This window comes from Anser cygnoides, chromosome 13 (assembly GCF_040182565.1).
Source record: "Anser cygnoides isolate HZ-2024a breed goose chromosome 13, Taihu_goose_T2T_genome, whole genome shotgun sequence".
Classification (NCBI taxonomy): domain Eukaryota; kingdom Metazoa; phylum Chordata; class Aves; order Anseriformes; family Anatidae; genus Anser; species Anser cygnoides.
This window is the reverse complement of record NC_089885.1, coordinates 2,987,163-3,007,640: the sequence shown is the minus strand read 5'-3', so window position 1 is coordinate 3,007,640 and position 20,478 is coordinate 2,987,163. Positions and strand designations below refer to the sequence as shown.

Below are 20,478 nucleotides of genomic sequence, written 5' to 3'. Positions count from 1 at the left end.
AGTATTCCTGCAAAAACGTTTGTTGCTCAGGAAGCTTAACAGTCTGTTTTGAAATGATCTTTTGGGCATTTGTTTGATGAATATTTATGAAAACAGAAATATGTGAAAATAGTGTCCATTTTTAAAATGTAAAGTGTTACTTTGAAAAAAAATACCTAAAGCAGGAAATTTTAAAGTAAGTACCCTTCCTTCCTAAAAATGTTTGCTTTAAAATTGATTTTCTTGGGGAAAAAAAATAGCCCAGGGATTATCAGAGAATCATAGAATGGTTTGGGTTGGAAGGGGCCTTAAAGCTCATCTGATTCCAACCCCCCTGCAATGGGCAGGGACACTTTCCACTAGATCGGGTTGCTCAAAGCCCCACGCAACCTGACCTTAAACACCTCCAGGGATGGGACATCCACAACTTCTCTGGGCAACCTGTTCCAGTGCCTCACCACCCTCAAAGCAAATTATAAACATTTCTCATTAAATCTATAGAGATTTCTTACTTTGAGATCCAATTCCTCCTTTCTCCAGGCCTGAGCCTTGTTTAGACCGAGGAAGTTTGTAGGAACAACTCAAACCTCATGTGATGTTCTATACTACACGCTGTCCTTTTTCTTCTCTCAAAGCTATGTGCTTCCAGACACGAGTAAGAAGAGTTACCAAAAGACCCGAGTCATCAAAAGAGACACAAACCCTATTTTCAATCACACTATTGTGTATGATGGCTTTCATACAGAGGATCTAAAGGATGCGTGCGTTGAGCTGACTGTGTGGGATCATGAAAAACTAACCAATCATTTCCTTGGAGGAATCAGGCTGGGCCTTGGGACGGGTAAGTGATTTCCGTTACATTAAATGAATGCCTTTACTCTATTGCTGAGCCACGAGGTATAATGGGAAGTTGCAGGAAAATTCCTGTTGGTGAGAAACCAGGTATGGGGAATCTCAGTAATTAGTGAAGGTCTTGGTACATGCACTGTGTCAGGGTTGTAGGGGGCCCTGGTACTATGATAGCAACCCTCTATGCCCACATTTCCTACCAACATCAGCTCCGAGGTTCAGCAAAACTCAAGAATCAACTTGAGTCCAGCAGAATCCAGGCTGCATTACAAATCAACATTATATTGCTGCTCCTCCCAGTGAAGAGTGCTCAGAGTTGAAGACAAAGAAATTGAATGCCGTGTGAGACAGCACCACCTGGTGACTCCATCGTCACCTCCTCCCTTGAAATGCTTTTGTAAGAGCAGTAACTAATATTTGAAAAACAGGGATAGATGCACTAGTTGTTCTGGTCTCAGTCATTACTGAGAGAACACCAGCACTGATCAAAGCACAAATTGAAAGAAATTGAGTTGTCCGGGTGTAGACTGAGGTGGGTTTTTTTGGTTTTGTTTGTGTTTTTTTTTTTGATTTTACTAATTTAGATGATGAAGTGCTAAAAGACAACAGCAGAGGTGCCATTTGCTACACTGGGAGAGAGTTGCTGTCTCTGGGAGTTTATGGCATGAGTTTCCAGTTGAAAGAAGGACTTAAACCTGTGGTTAGCTGGAAGTGTTTTACCTCATTGGGGTTACTCACCCTTGAAGATAGGAAAATTCCAATATTTTTAAGCCTAAATTGGAAAAAAACAGATGGGACTATCTCCCATAATCAAGTCCATCATGGAGGTTTTGTCCCTCTCTAATCATCCTGTCCAAGCTTTCAGTGTAGCCCCATACCTAGGTTTTGATGGATAGCATGTTCATCTTTGTATTTTGGCGAGTGGGAGGTCTAAGGGTTTTTAAACAAAGTATACTTACTATGAAGCAAGAGGAGTCTCTGAGAGATGAAAGACAAAAAGAAGTTGTCAGAGCTTTGTAATAAAGAGTCACTGTCCCTTGAGGGTATCAGGAAGAGACTTATTGTAACTGGAAGGTCTGCCTTGCAGGTGCATTTGTTTATTGGATTTGCTTCTGTGTTCTCTGTTTTCAGTCTCTAGCATGTCACCAGAAGGGTTGTGAATTATCTGGTGGGAAGTGGCAACAAAAATAAATTCATAAACAAGATGTAAAAACACCAACCCTAAGATTAGCTGTGATCCAAATTTAGACCTTTATCTAGTTGGCAAGCAGTTAGCATGTGAAATTTGGTTGAATAAATCAACTTGGAATTAATGTACACACTCTTACATTATTGTATGTTTTATTCCTGTAAAAACAAAGTGTAGAGCAAGAGAATTTTGACAAATATCTCCCCCACCATCCATAGCAAGATCGAGGGGAAGACCAAGCCTTGTAGAACTTCTTTACCATTCTGAAAGATGCAATATAGGGCTTGAGCCCAATATTATTTTCCTTGGCAGGTTATATTTAGGATTCTTGTGTTTTGGGGCTTTTACAGTGACTTTATTCTGAACTCTGGTGTAAAATGGAGATCATTAGCAGAACAGAAGGTGCTTACAGTGGAACTTGGTGAGAGGAAGTCAGCATCTTTTAGGTTAAGACCCTACCTGCAGCAGTTACACCACGCTGAGTATTTTTACATGGAGTCGAAGTTCCTCAGGCAGCTCCCAACGCTGTTGTCTCCTCATTTTTCTTCAGGTTTGAGCTATGGCATCTCTGTGGACTGGATGGACTCCACACAAGAGGAGGTGGCCTTTTGGCAGGAGATGATGTCTGCTACCAATGAATGGATTGAGGGGTTACTGCCACTGCGTTCGCTGGCATGGAGGAAAAAACTGAAATAACCTACTGTATGTTCTAGAGAAAGGCTGAACACATTTGTTAGAATTAGGAAACTTCCTGCCCCGAGGTAATCGAGACCATGGGGCTGGCAGGTGTCACTTTAATGAGGCAATTGATGGACAGCACTTTGGAAAAGTTAAACGTAAAGTACTAATTCCCTGACTGAGGAGTTGGAAGGTGCCTAACTGACGCTATACTTGATTTTGACCAAGAAGAAACTTTGTTTGCCTTTTTGTTTAATCATTTATATTCAGTGTATTTGAATTCCATTAAGCTCTGGGAACATTGTCAGGGAAGAGGAGGTATAGATATTTTATTTTTTTACTGTTTCTTGTGCTGTTGTTTTTTTTCCTGTGCAGAGATGTAGTTTTACTAAAGCAGCCGTGCGGAATTACTCATATTTCCCTGCAAGTGGTACACTTTGTACTTGATGTAGAATCGCTCCAAGTCACCAGCCAGCAGTCTGAGAATGAGCGCTTTGCATTTGTCGCTGGTGATAACACGTCTGTAATGTGAGGGAAATTGAGATCCAAGGTGAATCCAAAGAAAGAGAGGACTATTTGAAGCAGAAAATGAAGCAGCCTGAGGAGGATAACAATGAGGAATTCAATGCATTAAATCTTTTCTGCTTTAAAATGAAAGAGAGAAGAGACGATCCTGCAGCTAGTGGGATTTTGCAACCAGGAGCTGCTTTCCTAGCTGTCCCACAGGCTTCCTCAGTGACCTCAGGCAAGTTGCTCTATTAAAAGACAATTCCAGTGCAATATAAACTGAAGTGCTCGCCCAAATATAAAATGTAGTTACATTGCTAATGGACCTAATAGCATCTTCGAAATGCCTTGTGTGCAAAACATTTCAATATGAAATAATGATGTAGAAAACAGTCTCGTGTTAGCCTGGCGCAGTGGGTCAGGAAGGAAAGGTCAGAACCGCCATGGAATTCAGGAGGTCTTGGCAACTGCTGGGAGAGGCAAGCAGCGAGTGAACGAAGACAAAGGGTAGCTGCAGAGCTGAGGCCTGGGGTGATTTCCTGCCTCTGCATATCCTGCTGCCCTTCTCATCTACCTTTCACCTGATGCCTCTCAGCCTCTTGTTCGGAGCTGGAGTCACCTCCCTGCCAATAGCTTGCAAGAACTTTGCGTCTGGCGCATTAACAGCAGCCGAGGGGCATTACGAATGCATTTTGAAATGCAGCTGTGTAATTTTTACTTTGGATGTACATATTGTGATTAAATTGAATGGTTTTCTTTAGTCATCAGCAGGTCTCCTTGTACCTGTCTTTAACGTGGTCTGAGTAATGAAATAGCAAGCAAAAGAGGTGTTATATTTTGTCACGTCAAAAAAGAACCCAAGGGCAAGTGAAATGTTGTGGAGAAATATTTTTTGTAGCTATCCTGTCTTAGATTCTGGTTCTGTGAATATTTTGATATTTGTCTTTAGTGTATTGATTTTATTTTTAAACTCAAACAGGATTCATTTTCAGCTTAACAAAGATGGTTCTAAATAAATGAAAGAAAACATGTATGGTTGAAGTGACAAGACTTTTTCATGAAATGAAGACATTTGGGAGATAACCAGCAGCTTTTGTGGGAAAAAAAATATGGTTTTGCAATTGGAAAAATATAAAACTTGAAAATGTACCGGTTATACTAATGAAAGCACTAACAGAAAGTCCGTACAGCAACAGAATTAATTAATGACTAGCCTAATGAAGGACCTCATATATATATATATATATATATAGCATGTCAACCCAAAGATACTTTGTATGGGTTCCAGCCTTGCATAATTTGTTCACCAAGCTTTGGTCATTTTTTACCTTTGTGGGATAAAATAGCAATTTTTGGGCCAAAGGTAAGAGTTTTTAAATGATTAGCTTTACCTGTTTAGGTGCTGAACATGTGAATATTGATGCATACATATGACTTAATTTCGACGAGGAGGCCTGCTTGTTGGAGCGGATGGTTTGGTGCAACGGAGTTACCTGCAGGACTGCTGCTCTCACCCCAAACTCTTCCTCATCCTGCAGCCTGCCTCCCAGGGAGATTTCTGCTGTGGCTGCAGATGTGGTCGGTAATACCAGGGGCTATGGCTCAGGCAGGTCCAGATCTCTCTCTGGAGGCTCCTCCGACTGCTCTTCATTGCAAAAATGGAGTCATCTTGCCTGCTCCTCCTCCTCCTCCTCCTCCTCACGTGCAGAGTTAGCACACGCAGTTGTGATGATGTTGCCAATGCTGCTGTTTACAGAAATGGAGCTGGAAGTGTTTGTTTTGTGTTTCAGAACATTAGCATCTCTTTCACTAGTGGTGCTAATAAAGGGAGAAAAAGGGTGTCAGTGGGCCACTTTCATCCCAGAGTAGTTGCTTTTATGAACTTGGCTCAGGACTTTGTGAACAAACTACTTCTGTATTCAGATTTCATTGAGGGTTTTTGTTAATCTTTCGCTAGCTTGTTTATTTAAATTAAGCCCTGATTAACTTAAGGAGCTTTCTTTGGCATCTTTCTTTGGCATTTAATGGTTTATCAGAGTAAAAGATTACACTGCCAAACCACATACGCATTTGTAACACAGCTGAATCTGAGGGAGTAAAATTTGCCATGTCGTATCTGTTTCACTTACTATGCAGAAAGCACTTTATCAGGAAAAAAAAATAAAATCAGGCACTTTTATTGTCAGTGACATGTGCAGGAGTGGAGGAGCTTGTGAATATAAGGGTAACTGCCTGTTTGTACATGGCTTTCTGGCTGTATTTACTAGTTCATTACAGAATAGGTTCAGCAAAGTTTCATAAGAAGGCAAGACTCAATGCTTATAGTAAATGTCTTTTAAGACATTTCCCTGAACGTGAGCGTGCAGGTACCAGCAGAAATCTGTGCTGATGCCAACATCTAAGTCGTGGTGCCACGTCCTGCAGTCACTGATCTCTTGCTGGGTACAGAAGTAACCCCAAGGAGTGAGTAGGCTGAAAAGTTGCAGGCTGGTCCCCGTAGGCACTATCTGCTGAAAATAAAATCTGTGACTACAGTAGAGGTGGGCAACTGCTTTCCATAAATGTTCTGCATCTGAGAGTAAATGTGCTGCTTTTGATCTTATGCCTTATCTATACAACTTTTTCTTGGAGATCTTTACAAGCAAGAAAATGAGAGAAGGCAAGATTCTGGGAGTATTTCTGCCTGCTCAGACAAATATAGTATGTGGCCTATGTCCATTCAAAACTCTTCATGTTACAGGTATCAGAAACTATCCCAAAATAGTTCAGAAATTAAAGAAGAAAAAGAAAAAATTGCTGAATCTTGAACAATATCCTGTGAATGAGTGTCTCAGAGGAGATGGAAAATAAGTGATTGAATTAATTATCCATTACTAAATATTTGCTCAGCTTTATCCTTCACCAAGGCAGGAAAAAATAAGTTGAAATGTTGTGGTGATTCGAGGAGAAAATGATGCTGGCTAAATGAACCCATGTGATAACATCTATTGAAATACGAAATGCTGTATTTCTGAAAGCTTGTTAACTCAGAAATGTATCAAATAGACCGGTGTATGAAAAACTGAATAAATAAACACACACTTTGGTTCCTGATAAGAGCGTGCATATTCAGCACCAGGTTGGTTGGTTGGTTTTGTTTGGCTGTTTTGTACTTGCTGTAGCTTTCATAGCTGGATCCTTTTTTTTTTTTTTTTTCACCTGCCTATTTTCCACCCCTCAGGTGTCCTAGTTGTCTGCTGTTATGGTTAAAACAGATGCCCAGGAGGAGATGTCCCTCGGTGTTGCTGTGAAGATTTTCTGAAGACATTGGGAAGCTCCCTGTAAAGCACCTTGCAAAAACGCGTTTGCAAAGATGCCATAAGGTATGTGTTGCTGGAACTGTGCTGCTGTCTCAGCAGTGCTGCTGCTGCACAAGATCTTAGTGACGTGTGGGAAGTTCCCAAGATAGAAATCCCTTCCCATGGGATCTGCCAGGAGGATCAGCCACTTCTTTCCAGGGGGTGGCCCTTTTATGGGAGGCTCCTCGTACCGGCAGCTCTGCCACAAGGATCAGCTGTCCCAGTGAGGGTCTGGGTGAAGTCTGTGGGGCCACAGCGGGGCTCTTGAGTGTGTTTGGTATTGCAGTGCCAGCTCGCGCTCTGTTGTGAGCAGAAGAGGGCTGATTTGTGATGAGGTTTTGGGCAAGAGCAGGTGACATGGGGGTGCCCATTCCTACCTTTGGAGCTTTTGCCAGCTTCTCCCACCCTTCTGAATGTGTTGGTCTGGAGGGTGCTGGGCCAGCTCAGAATGGTGCAAAACCGAGCATCAGCCTCCAGGAGGGCCATGGAGAACTCACTGTTAACGGCTTTTTTCTGGGGAGGGATGGGCATGGAGAACTGGAAATGTCTCCACCAGGAGGCCTACAGGAGTTCAGCAGCCCTAGACCAATCTCCCTTCTATTTTGCATTAATTTCCCTGTCAATCCACAGAAATTCCTCATGTCAGATAGTAAAAACTGAAGGAAGTTAGGTGAAGATGTTAGCAGGCGCAGCATCATTCTAGCAGGAGTGGAAAAATGCTAGTGGGAGCAGGGGCTGAGCTTGCAAGGTTTGCTGGTCACACCGGGTTTGTGCCAGAGGGCTCCAGCTGGCAGTCCTGCCGCAGATGGGCTGGCAGTTGTGGCATGCTTAAGCAGGCAGATACTTGCTTTTTAAAATGCTGTAAAATCATATTATGGCTGGACTTGTCTCTGGGCTGTGGCGATCCAGCCTCCATTGTGGACCAAAGTTAGCTAAACCAGCCCTGCTTTGATAGATCACCCTAGGAGGAAAAGAAGGAGGCCTGAGGATGAAGGCAGTTCCCCGCTGCTCAGTTTTCAGATTTTTTGCCAGGGCTGCAGTCAGGATTTAGTGAATTACTTGGTGGCCTTTATTATACACAACGCAAAATGTATAACACCACAAAGCCACAGTCCTACCCCCTGCAGTACCTGAAAGACCCCTACAATTAGTCTTAAGCAAGCTTTGCAGTTTCTGATTAAAAAAAAAAAAAAAAAGAAAAAGGCTTGGGTTTAGAGGCATGGAGCAGCGCAAATACAAGTATACTTTGCCTTTTCTTACTGTACAGAGCTGCCTGTGCTGTCATTAAACTTGAGGTGCTACCGGTAGGAACCGAAATCAGATTTCATGCATCTAACAACCCATAATGCCATCCCGCTAGTTGCAAACAATCCCAAGTAGCTCTTGAGCTGTAAGCAAGCAGCCTGAGCACTGGGCTCAGAGGGGAAGCTAGGGATCTGTGTTCTGGTAATGTCAGTAGCTCAGACACCCACTCTGTAGGAAGAAAAATCACAATAACCTCTTCTCCTCTCCTCTTCTCTCTCCCACTCACCATTACTAATTTATCATGATTGTAATGGCTTCTATTTGCTCTAAGCAGATCCTGTTCCCTTCCTAGGAAGACCTGAACAGCTACAGGGACATAATATTCCCAGTGGAGGATCTGTTTTTGGATTCAGCCAGACTCAGGCAGACTTAATGATCTTGAGATGGGAGCCCCCCTCTTTCAACTAGCCCACCCATGCCCATTTTAATGTGATTGTAATCTGAAATAGGACACTGGGAACTGCATCTGGAGTAACCCATCCCATGGTAATAAGCCGACTTTTAATTTATTCTATCAGGGAAACCTTCTGAAAATGTTTTACGTCTCTTCAGAAACCCAGCCAACGCTTGCTCCTTGCACAAGCTGCTGGTGCTGGAGGCTGAGTCCTGTGTGCACCTCTCTGGTTATTTCACAGCACTCAGCCTCCGTCTGCTCGACTGTTTCTGGTGTGATCCCACCTGCTGCTCTGCCACAGAAGTCCGCCAGTGCAACAGGCCCCTCAGCCCAGCCAAAAGCCAAGGGACAGAAGCATCATCCTGTGTCTCCTGGTGATCAGCCCTGCCTGTGCTTTTCCCAGGCTACTGCTGTTGGATTTAGGGCTGTCACCTCGTCAGAAAGTCCTAAATTATGCTCCCAGTGCCTGCTGTCAGCATGGCTGTCAGTTCCTAAGCACCGTGTAGTGCCCTTGGCTTTACACTTGTCTGCACCACCCGGACTAACTGTGAGCATCCTATAAATAAGAAACATTAATTTGCTTAGTACCTTCCCTCTGCCCCGGGTTTTACAGGGGCACACGGCAGCTAGCAGGTCAGGGGTGCCATCACGTCCCTGTCAGTGGTGCAGTCTGTCTCGATGTCACATCTCCTGGGCATGCCTAATTTACCAGGGCTGTTTGTTTGGAACTAGCTAATAAATTGCTTGCTACATGGTGTGAGCCAGCCCCGTTGTGACCTGTAACTCTCGTCAGTAAGTGCCTGGTCTGGCCTGTTTGGTGTTGTGTGCTCCCGGGGCTCCCCTTGGGTGCAGTTTGTCTCATTGGTGCTGAGTGGGGCTGGGAGGTAAAACCCCCGAGGGCCGGGGACGTCCGCCTGTGCTTTTGGGTGCCTCGCTCACGCACTGCCCCTTGCAGGGTGGGCGCAGGCTGGGGCTGTCCTGTACGGATCCTGTGCAGGCAGCCCCACAGCGAGGGACAGCTGATTGATTGTGTGTTTTGTAGCCTTGGAAACTGAAAGGGCATTAAAATTGCATAGTGTGTGCAGTGCTGATGCACTCTCCTCCTCGCAGTGCTGCCACTGGCTTGGAGACAGCTTCGATCTCCAGCTGACATCCAAGAGGTACAAAGGACACCGGCAGGTTTTAGAGAAAGACTAAACTACAACCAAACGGCAAAATATTCAGAGGGAAGGACCCGTGGGTGGCAGTGCTGAGTCCTGGGGCAGGGTCTGACTTTCAGCCATCCCACCAGCGTGGGGCCAGACGTGCCTTCCCTGTGCTGTGGTTGTTTCGGGCAGCTTTCCCCCAGCACTAGTGGCGCTCACCGTCCTGTCCCTGCCAATAAACCTGCTTTTGCATCAAATCTAGGTTACTCTCCCTTCCAGACACAAGATTTTCCATTTTCTAAAATGGTACCAGAACAAGGGCTCTCCCAGGATCCCATTTGCTCCTACCTGCCCTGTTGCTGCTAATAAATCTCATGGCTGCCTGGTCACGCAGCGCGTGTTCGTCTGTATGCGTGTGGTAGAGGAGATGAAAATACCGTCTGTGTCACGGGATCCTGTGGGTTTATTTGCTGGGAAAACGGGTCCCTGATGCTCCAGGAATGTCTAGAGTTTTCCTCTAGATCCTACTGGGATCTAGATCTGCTGGGCACCATCCCACCCATCTGTGCCCTCCCTGGTTCCTCACAGCCTGGGAAAACTCAGGGTGCTTCAGCTGCTCCCCATCAGGGCTCACGCTGCAGCAGCCGCCCACAGGTGAGCCAAGTCCCCCATGACACCCTGTCTGGATGGGTGTCCCCTCCTGGGTTCCCCTTCTGCCACACAGCCACCAGAAACTGCCAAAAAACAGCCGCTGGATCTGAAGAGAAACCACACTGAAACCTGTTGGAGAAACGGACCGGGGAGATGGTGAGTGTGTGGGGAGGATGAGCGAAAGGAAAAGGGTTCAGAGAAACCACAATTTGTTGTGGGCTTGAAGTAATGGGCATCAAACGCTCAGAAATCATACAGCTAAATGTAACAGATCCCCACAAAGCCGTGCTGGCAATGAGTCATTGGTTAATGTACTGGTAACTTGGATTTATAGGTTTAATATTTTTTCTGTTGCTGTGCAGATTGCTTCATCAGTTTTCTTTCCTGTCCTGAGGTACTGTAAAATAGGATCTTTTGGGTTGGTTGTTTTTTAATAAATGTACCATATTTCAAGGAAAACGTTCCTTGCCATTTTTCCCCAAGCCCTGAAGTGGTCTCTCTGATGTCCTCGTCCAATTTGCAAGCTGGCTAACTAGCTCATACCTATATAAATGCCCTTTTTTGAGGATTAAAGAAGTATAACAGTCACTGCAAATGCATTTATTTCAATAGTGGTCATGCAGGCAGGGCTCTTTAATGAAATCAATTTATTAAAAAACATGTTTCCTAAATAATAAAAAAAGTTTGATGCTTGTTTAACTTAATACACACAATATAGTCAAGATTTTTAATAATTATGTGTGATCATTTTCCCTTCCAGAGACCACAGCTCTGCTTTGGAAGTGCCGAAGAAGCTTGAACCGAGCTGTACCCCACGAGCATGGCACCACTCCTGCTCGGGACGTGCCGTGTGCTGCCTCTGGCTGAGATCTTCAAGTCTGAGGTACATTTGGGGCGTTAAAGCTGAGGGGTGTGTGGGGATGTGTGGAAATGCTGCGTGATGGCAGACAGCGCTAAGGGTGCTGCTGTCGGGTTCCTGAGCAGTGTGCCTCGCCTCTGCGCAGGCCTGAGCACGGCTGAACAGAGCGAGGGAAAATGGATTTAAGATTTGTGGTGTTGGGGCGTTTAATTTCCAGGTATTTTCCGTTTTGAGACTCTACGTGCCTCACATATAAACACATACGCATGCAGATATATGCGTGCGTGCTGCGTTTCGTCAGTTCGTTAGTCACACAACTCGCTTCCTCACAAGCGGTGAGGACCCTACATTTCTGAAACTGAGAGGAAGGTTTGAAACGCGTAGAGGCGTCGCGCACCCCGCTCCGCTCCCCTCACGCTTTGGGAAGAGCTCGGAAGAAGCAGCCTCGGCCCTGCGCTTCCCCTTAATTCGGGGTCCGCCTGGACCCCTGCTCCCCTCAGCCACCGGGGCTCCCCTCAGCCACCGGGGCTCCCCTCAGCGCAGCGTTCCCCCTGCGCGGGCTCCCCTCAGCCCCGGGTCCCCTCAGCGCTGCCCCCCCCGGCCTCCCGTCACGGTCCCGCCCCGCTCCGCCCCCGCCCGGCTCCCGCGGCGGCGGCGGCGGCGGTCCGGGGCTGGCGGCTCCTCCCGGCAGTGCGGTGCAGCGCGGCCGCCATTACAGCGCGCCTCGGCCGCGCCTCCACCGCAGCCCGGCGGCGGCAGCGGCGGCGGGCCGGGCCGCGCCACGGGGCCCGCCTGAGCGGCGCGGCGGCGGCGGCCGCCCCTGGGTCGGGTATGGGCGGCACGGAGGAGGCGGCGCGGCGGCGGCGGTGGCGGTGCGGGCGCTGAGGCGGGCGGCGGCAGCATGGAGGCCATCTGGCTCTACCAGTTCCGCCTGATCGTCATCGGCGACTCCACCGTGGGCAAGTCCTGCCTCATCCGCCGCTTCACCGAGGGGCGCTTCGCCCAGATCTCCGACCCCACGGTGGGCGTGGATTTCTTCTCCAGGCTGGTGGAGATCGAGCCGGGCAAGAGGATCAAGCTGCAGATCTGGGACACGGCCGGCCAGGAGCGGTTCCGGTGAGGAGTGGGGCGGGCCGGGGCCGCTGCTGCCGGCGGGTGAGACAAAGGAGAGGCGAACCTCACCCCTCGCTTTTTATTTCATTTCATGGCTCCTTATCGCTTGCGTTTATTGGCTTATTTATCTGTTGGCAGCCGTCAGTGTGAGGAGCAGGACTGTTGTTGTCACCACGGACCGCGGTTGCGTGTAGGCTCACTAGGGCAGAGGAGCACACAGTCGGGTTTTTGTAAGCCCTGCGGTAGGTGTCGGCTGCAGAAAGGCCAGGACCAGCCCTCGGCTGTGGCCGTGCAGGAGGATGCCACGCTGCGAGGGCACGGGCAGTGCCAGAGCGTCAGTGATACCCCTGAAGGCTCGACTGGGAGAAATAAGGGCTCTGTGTCGGGCTGTGCCAACAGCTCCTGCAGATTTGTGTGGCAAAATCCCACTCATGTGGTCGGAGCAGGCTCGACCCCATCTAAACAAGGGCTGGCGTTGCCACAGGACAAGTCCTGCTCCGACTGTGTTAATTCGGAAGGGGTGTGAGTGTACCCTTAGCTCCCCGCGTAGTTTGCATGTATTTTTCATGCATCTTTGACCCTCAGCTGCTCTTTCGTGATGCTCCCTCCGGAAGCACTTGCCTTGCTCCCAGTCTCTGCGCAGCTTCACATAGCTTCTGCCTCTGTGCTGTGATGACTCGCCTGAGGGGTGTTTTGGTTTCATTGAATAAATGAAATCTCCCCTGCTCCCGCCTCCCAGCCTTCGCTTGCATCTGTGGTGCTGGCGCCTGGCCTGGGATGTGCCGTACTCGGTCCCTATCCAGAGACAGGTTTTTTGTCTGGTACCTTGGGCTAGGAGCTGGTGCCTTATTCCGCTGAGAGAGGTGGCACTGTAACGTTCAGTTGCGTCAGATTCCAGCTTTGGGTCTTCAGAAAACACGGCCGTATGCCGTCCCGTGGTTGTGCCTGCGCTGTGAGGAGCAAAAGCTGTCAGATGGCTTCAGTTTGCTTTCTTTAAAATGCCAGGAGGTTTGGGGCCCTGGAGGCTGCTTACCCTTCGTGCTGGTGCTTGACCCAGCCTGGCTCCGGGTTGTAAGCGTGATGAGCAGGCAACCTTCAGCACAAGGGCAGGCTGCGCCGCTGCGATGGGCAGCAGCATTCAGCAGAAAGAGTGTAAGGGGCAGGAGCAGTGACTGACACAAAAATAGGCATTGTGCCACTTTGGAAGGCCCTTGCCAAAGTGCAGACTTAGATTCCCAATGTGAAAAGACAGAGCGAAGTGAGCAAACCCAGCTGCCTTTGTGGTATACTGTGAACTATGACAAAATTGGGTGAAAAAAATCTGTTTTGTGTTTATCTCTTTCAAGTCATTATTAACCCTGTGAGAAATCATGCCCCATAAAGCTCCTGGGCTTCTCCTGCAGGCTGTTTTTCTTGTCAAAAGGCAAAATACAGCTTTTTGGGGGATAAGCAGAAGCTTCTCAGACTTGTGAGCATAGACAAGAAACATGGTAGTGCACGTGCTCTCCAGAACCCTTAAACTTTTTTGTCATAGTGCAGGAAATCTCTTGAGAAGGAAATTCTTAAGAATAATCTCCCCTTTTTCACAGAGCTCTCGATTTTTAGCATTTCTAGCCTGCTCTGCACTAGCTTGAAGGCTGTCCCACACGAAAGAAACCACTGTAGTTATCTTGAAGATACCTTGTTGGCATTTGCTGGTCTGCATCTGTGCTATGTTTTTGCTCTTCCTGACCCCTATTGTGAGTTGTCTCACTATCAATAAATGAGAAGCAATTTCTGTGCAGTCAAGGCTTAAATTACGGTTAAGCATGTGCCTTGCCATTTTGCCGGATCAGCCCCAAAACCTTGCTCTTTGGGGCAGCGCTGAGGCTGTTCTTGAGCTGTTGAAGAGCAGGGATCTTCCTGGATCCAGCAGGTTTTGCCCACCTCGGGTTGCTCAAATACTCTGATTTCTTGCCTGAAACATGATGTTGTGTAATGCTAACAAAAGCAGAAGCATGTGCAGCCTTCACCCGCTGGGAATGTGTACCACCACCTACGGAAGAGCTGCTCCCCTTCAGCTGGCAGCTCTCCCTTGGCTGAGAGGGAAAGACTCAGACAGCGGAGGACCCCAGGTACAGGAGCCCCACCAGCAGTACACAGCAGAGCAGGGGAGGCTTCCCACACAGAGGCAACACTTCTATGTTAATATTTGGTTAAAATGGGTGCGAGTAGCCCTGCTGCTCTGCTGCGGTGCAAGCGTGGTGGGATGAGGGATGGTAGGAGCTGGGTAGGGGTCTGGAAGGGAGCTGGGCAGTGACGTGCAGTGTGAAGGCAGTGTAGCTTGCCTCCTGCGGCTCAGTAAGGGCTCAGTAAGTCTGTGGAAAAGGCTTTAAGAAAAGGCACTGAGACCTTCACCTAGTTTTACCTCAAAGCAGCGTTCAGCTTAGATCCTGTCACGTCTTTCAGGAGTACCTGAGGCATCATTGATGTTGGCAGGAGCAGCCAGGGCTGATGCGCTGAACACAAGGGAGAAGCAGAAATGCCTGTGACAGTGGTGAGGGGGCTTCAGAGCACCAGTATCTGCTTGCAGTTGGCTGGAGAGCAAAAGGCAGATCTAATTCCCTCGGTGCCAAATGTGCAGAGCTGCTGTTGTCCCCGGGCCAGATAACGGAGAGGAAGAAGTTGTCCAAGCGCAGCCAACTCTTATTTTTTGTCCCCGTTTCTGGCTTTCTTCAATTTTGGCTGTGGATTTTCACTCATTGTTGCATGTCTGTTGATAAAGCAAACCTTGAAAAAGCCAACTAGTCCTTTTTGGGGCAGTTTCACTAGCTATGCACGTTATAGGACAGAACAACCTCTAACAAGAGTCTTGAATGACTGAAGAAGACTTGTCCCAAGGTAAACCTGCAGTAGTGCCTACACTTTCCCAGCAAGAAAAGTTCATGTCCCAGTGTAAATTCCTCCAGGGACTGAAATCGATCAGTGCTTCTGGATTTAGAACTAGTCCATGACTTTGCAGAAATACCAGTTTTACTGTGTCTTGCTTTTCCCACATGTAGTAGTCGTTGAACTGCATTCTCTGTAGCCCTCTGTTAGCTGATGTCGTGCCGCTTCTGGCTGCATTGAAGAATTGTGGAAGATGGTCTCCAGCTCTCAGCCGGTGGTTTGAGTGGCTTCCGGGTTACTGTTTAATGTTTTCAGGATTTGGGAGGAACAAGACCACCACTAATGCAGATTCCCCTTGGAAGCTGTTGTATCAGGTTGCTGTTACGTGGGGGATCAACCTGGATGCTCCTGTTAGTGTGTTAGCTGGAGTCGTGCATCCCGTCAGCTTGACAAGTGGCAGGAGAAGGCACAGGGTGGATGTCTGTGTGCGTGTGCCGAGGCCTTGGGTGGATGCGGGGTGTGCAGCTCCGTGAGCTGCCTTCAGACTCAGTGGCTTCCCTCCTTGCCTTTTATATTTCTATCAGTGGGTGTTTGGGTCCAAATAAACCCTTTGAGTTGTTACAGTGCTGCTGAACCAATGGGTCAGCCAAACCGATCCAGGTACTGAGATACAGCTGGGGGGGACTCATTCGACTACTAGCAAAGAGCGTATGGAAAGCCTCGATAGACAGGAGAGGCCAAAAATGGTGTATGGGGAGGTTCTGAACAGCGCAGTAATGAATCAGTGGAGCAGTTGCCCGAGGATGAAGTTTTTAAGCCAAAATTGGTTCTTTTTTGAATGACAAGATCTCCAGAGCACAAGCCAAAGCAGTAAGAATGGCATTCTCTGTCCTCTAGTCTGCAGGGCAGACAAGGTGGCAGTAATGCTGCTTTCTAAAGCACAGACAAACGTTCAGAAGTGCCACGTTTTGGTTAAGAAAAAAAAAATAACCAAGAGAAATGAGCAAAAAACCAGGCGAAACTTGCTGTGCCTTTCCTCCCAGCTAGCTGTGACTTACATATTTCTTGTGGCTCATTCTTTTCCAGGTCCATCACCAGAGCCTACTACAGGAACTCGGTTGGTGGACTCCTCCTCTTTGACATTACAAACCGCAGGTCCTTCCAGAACGTCCATGAGTGGCTAGAAGAGACCAAGGTGCACGTCCAGCCCTACCAGATCGTCTTCGTTTTGGTAGGTCACAAGTGTGACCTTGACACGCAGCGGCAGGTCACCAGGCACGAGGCTGAGAAACTGGCTGCTGCTTATGGTATGAAGTACATTGAGACCTCTGCTCGAGATGCCATTAACGTGGAGAAGGCCTTCACTGATCTGACTCGAGATATATACGAGCTTGTTAAAAGGGGGGAAATTTCAATCCAGGAGGGATGGGAAGGGGTAAAGAGCGGGTTTGTCCCAAACGTAGTGCACTCTTCAGAAGAAGTGGTGAAATCAGATAGGCGGTGCTTGTGCTGAGCTCTTCTAGTGAGAAAAGTGGTGATGAACTCTACTAACCAAATGTACTTTACTAAGTGAACTCAGTGTGACAGAAGGGAGAGCGACACTCCCGTTGTGAACAGCCTCCCACCTTGTTTTGGACACGAGGACAGCCCCAGGAAAGCGATGTTCTGTTCCATCTGACCTTTCAGAACTGGGGGTTACAAACCTAACAGCGAGTGAGCGAGGGTGCATGCAGTCGTTGTAAGGAGACAGGCAGCGGAAATGAGGGGCGGCGGCAGGGCACAGAGAGTACATAAGCAGCTCTGAATGGGCTGGCACATGCCAGGGTACTGTACATGTCCTGTTTTAAGTAACTCTATAGCTCTGTGCTGGGTATCGAAGCCACAGTACAGCTAGTGTGGTAGTCTGACAAACTGGCAGACAGTGAGAAAGAAAGAGGACAGCTTAGTTTGTGTCAGCTGCTTATTACCAGAAAGGTGTAAAGGCAGCACGGGTACCATTTCCTTATAAGGCCAACGCCACAGGAAAAGTTTACTGACATAATATGCACACTTTTTTTTTTTTTCGTACGTTCTTGAACATAGTTCAATAGTAAAGACTATTCTGTGGAATTTCAAGAGGAAAACAGTTATTTTATTGGTAATGAAAAGTCAAAGGACCTCTCCAATAGTGCTTTTCTTGGTGTGCTGAACTGGGATTGCAAGTGGCAATGCCTGCTCCAGTAGTAATTATTCAGTGCATTCTAACAATATTTATTGCCTAGGTGTGTACCCTGAACGTACCCCGAGTTCAGGGCTTTCCAATAGCGTTACGTGGTCAGGAGCATAAAGAGAGACCCATGTGCTCATATGCTGGGTTTTAAGGCTGGAATGTTGTGTCCAGGTGGGGCACGCCAACATTTCTGTCTTGCCAACAGCACTGTGCTGACATTTTGGGTGTCTTGCCAACCAAGGCCAGTAGGAGGAATGGAAAGATGGGGGGGGGGGGGGGGGGGGGGGAGAAACAAACTTGAAAAGCTTAACTCAGGTGTATCAGACATCCTCAAAGGTGAGATTTGCTTTTATAGAAGTTAAATAGTGTGGAAAGCAACAGCTTCCATCACTACTTTCTGCTGTTAAAGGGTCATTTTCTTTCTTGGCATCTGTGGACGAAGAGAACTAGAACGGGGAAGGAGGAGCACAGAACAGAAGTGTGCGAGCAGGTGAAAAGGAAAGCCACAAGACAAGCTCAAGAGTAAAATCTGTTTTCCTCCATGTTTTAATTTGACAAAAGAGGATCCATCTCAGGTTGGTCATGGTGGGTGATAGCTGTTGTTACAAAAGCTCTGTGTAGGTGGCTGTTTTCTGGGAATGCCGTTCCGCACTTGAGCTTTGCTTCTTCTAAGTTTTAACCAGCTTTTGAAATGCAGCAGGGTAACCAGGCCCCTGTAGCAAAGTTCAATCTATTAAAAACAAACAAAATGATAGTGACTTTTTTACTTCAGTGTGCAAGCTTTATACACCAAACTACTAATGGGTGGGAGGGATTAGGTGAAACCACAGGAAGCATCTAGTGTTTGATTTTAGGCCTCTAAGTAGAAAATAAAATAATAGTCAGATTTTTAAGCTACCCCCATCAATGAAAGTGGGGGTCTTGATTGCTGTTGAGTTCAGATTATGTCTCCCTTGAACCTGTTCTAGTTTGCAGCACTTGAGCAGGTCTGTATGAGTAATAATTTTAAAAAAAAGGTTTCCATATTTAAGCTGAAAAACAAACAAACCAACCACCCTGAAAATTAAATTATTTTTTTTTTGAATGTTCTCATAGAATTTCAGTTCCTGGACCCTGCTGGGAGGGCACCGGTTGCAAATGAGACTGAGGGAGGGGTGGCGATGGTCTAGCACCTTTTAGTAAGCTTGTCACTGCTGAGGCCCCCTGCTTAGTCTTGAATAGGCTACAAATACATTGAAAACCTCATACTAAGGCCCACTGAATTCCAGGCAGGTTCAGTGCTGGTCAAGTTGAGTGCCCTGAAGATAGAAAAAAAAATCTCTCTTTACAAAATCTCTTTCTAGGTAAGCAAAGCTGGAGAAGATTGATGCAGAGCACCACAGGAGCGTGGTTACCATGGGCTCTCTACCTTCAGCTTCTGCTGACACCAGTGGAGAGCGCAAGGTTTGCTCAGACCGGGACTGTTAGTCCTGTTTTCACAAAGGCAAGGACAAACACGTACAAAAGGGTCAGTTCTTTCATTCTCTTCTTTCAAGGTCTGGCTATTCACAAGGTGCGTCCTGGGTTGCGTAGCTGAGGGTAGCAGCTGTCCTAAAGGGCAGAGCTCGAGTGCTACATTAAAGGCAGTTAAAACTTGGATCAAACAGAGTTTTAGCAATAGTAAAATCCTGTAAGCCTCTGTGCAGGAACCTGGCCAGCAGGGAAAAGATCACTTTTCACAAGGCGACCAATATTTTATTTAATGGGTTTGGACATTCCCCTTCTCCCTCTCAGGGCCTTTCTGCTCCCAGAGAGAAATTCCAGAAAACCTAAATAAGTAAGTACCTTCAGATCTTCAGAGTAAATACTCAATTTAAAAGTACAAGTATCATAATTCTGACAAGGAACAGTACAGAAGGAAATGTATGCAGTCTTAACTACTTAGAGGTAATAAGTGGTTATATTAAATGATAGAGAAATCATTATATACATCTTTTTCTAATTCCTTGCATTTTCTAGACAGCTTATTAAAATATAGGAGATGTAGATTCATCTGTACAAAATTTGGAATGTTTTTTCTAAGATGAACTTACAGGCTATGCTAAGAATTCTTTTCTAACAACTGGTTTTAATGCTTTGACTTCTAGTACAAGAGGGATTTAGAGAAACCAGAAGGTCATACCTTTCACAGGATAAAGGTCAGGAGCTCTTTTACTCTAGGACAAAAATTTCAAAAAAAGAAAAAAAAAAGAAAAAGCTCACTTTGTGGTCTCTACCACACGTTAAAAACAATCTGCATGTTAGATTGAAATTGCTCTGAACCTCCAGAATAAAAGCATACTATACACTTTCCTCGCTTTCTGTTATGCACTGTAACGAAATGTGAAAATAATGCTGTATTTAGCTGTCTGTATGTGACTGGAAATATGCTTGTATTTAGCAAAATGGTTACTGTGATAATGTGAATTCAAAACTTGTGAAGAAACTGGTGTTTTTTTTTTTTTTTTTTCCTTTTCCCCCTTCCCATTCTTACCAGTAAGCTACCTAGTACCTGTCCCACTTCTTTACAACAACCCTAACGGAAAAATCTGGTATTTGACTAGCTCAACAATAAACAGGATCTTTGCAACGCTAGCCGCTATACGTTATTGAGCAGATCTTCAAAACCAGCCAGCTACGGTGCTGAGGGAACCAGTGCAACTCTAGAAACACTGGCCATTCTGAAACCAACAACACCCTGTTCCCTACAGCAGTAGCCAAAAAAAAAGCTGTAGTCCCTCCAGGAGGCGTTTCTCAGCAGGCAGGACTTGTCACACAGCAAAGTAGCAGGGTAAGACCCTTGTTTGTACTCTTAACAAAAATGTAACAACAAAGGACAAGGCAGCACTGGACAGATCAGCTGTATGGAAGCCAGAGTTGTTTGTGAAACTTTTAACTTGGTATCAAGCAAACAAAAAAAAACCTACACCAAAACCAGAGTTTTGAGCCATCTCACCCCTTCCTCCCACAGCCGGATACATTTTGACCCTGCTGAGCAATTCCAGCTCTGATGCTGCCCACCTCCCCCACACCAGTACTAGCATTAGGTCATTGGGAGCCGCACACAGTCGGGTTTTTTTAGCTAGTGCATAAATGCTTAACTCATCATTTCATTGTGCACAACAAAGAAAAGCAATTGCTGCCATAGGACCAGCGAGAGAAGCAGCAGTGGGGGGAGGAGGGGAAGTGCTTCAGCCTGTTGGGATCTCATTAGTCCAAATAGAAGAGAAAATTGCAAAAGAAATCAGGACATGTTTGCAGCTGCCTCTCCTGTCATTGCTGATGCGCGTAAAAAGAAAGGGAGCGAAGAAGCCTGCAGTGTGAGCAGCCCCAGCTTCAGCCTAGCATAGCAAGGGGCAGAGATCCCTGCTAGTCA

General features: G+C 46.8%; 2 protein-coding genes across 12 annotated transcripts in view; both read left to right on the top strand.

Annotated features, from left to right (window-relative positions):
• The window catches only part of LOC106038582 (synaptotagmin-like protein 2), a 70,081-nt gene extending 65,848 nt beyond the window's left edge, over nucleotides 1–4,233 (top strand). For all 7 annotated transcript variants that reach the window (XM_013185187.3, XM_048070770.2, XM_048070768.2 and 4 more), the window contains 2 exons: nucleotides 615–820; nucleotides 2,568–4,233. In XM_013185187.3, the coding sequence (XP_013040641.3) occupies nucleotides 615–820; nucleotides 2,568–2,713 (352 nt within the window). In that variant the 3' untranslated portion in view covers nucleotides 2,714–4,233. The remainder of the gene's footprint in view (nucleotides 1–614; nucleotides 821–2,567) is intronic.
• A 6,733-nt stretch (nucleotides 4,234–10,966) lies between these two features.
• Nucleotides 10,967–19,697, top strand: RAB39B (RAB39B, member RAS oncogene family). 5 transcript variants are annotated; one of them, XR_007165829.2, is made up of 4 exons: nucleotides 11,522–12,010; nucleotides 15,962–16,182; nucleotides 17,494–17,659; nucleotides 18,428–18,462. XR_007165829.2 is itself a non-coding variant. In XM_067004896.1 (3 exons), exons 1-3 carry the CDS (start codon nucleotides 11,796–11,798, stop codon nucleotides 18,449–18,451), a joined length of 384 nt encoding a protein of 127 aa, XP_066860997.1. In that variant the 5' UTR covers nucleotides 10,967–11,795; the 3' UTR covers nucleotides 18,452–19,697. The 5 variants fall into 5 exon arrangements, 4 of the variants coding, with proteins under 4 accessions (XP_066860997.1, XP_047926692.1, XP_013040575.1 ...); XM_067004896.1 differs by lacking the exon at nucleotides 17,494–17,659 and having other exon boundaries at nucleotides 10,967–12,010; nucleotides 15,962–16,106; nucleotides 18,428–19,697; XM_048070735.2 differs by lacking the exon at nucleotides 17,494–17,659 and having other exon boundaries at nucleotides 11,519–12,010; nucleotides 18,428–19,697.
• The last annotated feature ends 781 nt before the right edge of the window (nucleotides 19,698–20,478 follow it).

Bases quoted from the DNA above. Each gene is read 5' to 3' on its own strand.
- RAB39B (XM_048070735.2), top strand. From the start codon at position 11,796: ATGGAGGCCATCTGGCTCTACCAGTTCCGCCTGATCGTCATCGGCGAC. The intron at 12,011-15,961 runs GTGAGGAGTGGG...ATTCTTTTCCAG, and splicing joins GCCGGCCAGGAGCGGTTCCG to GTCCATCACCAGAGCCTACT. The intron at 16,183-18,427 runs GTATGAAGTACA...ATCTCTTTCTAG, and splicing joins GAAACTGGCTGCTGCTTATG to GTAAGCAAAGCTGGAGAAGA.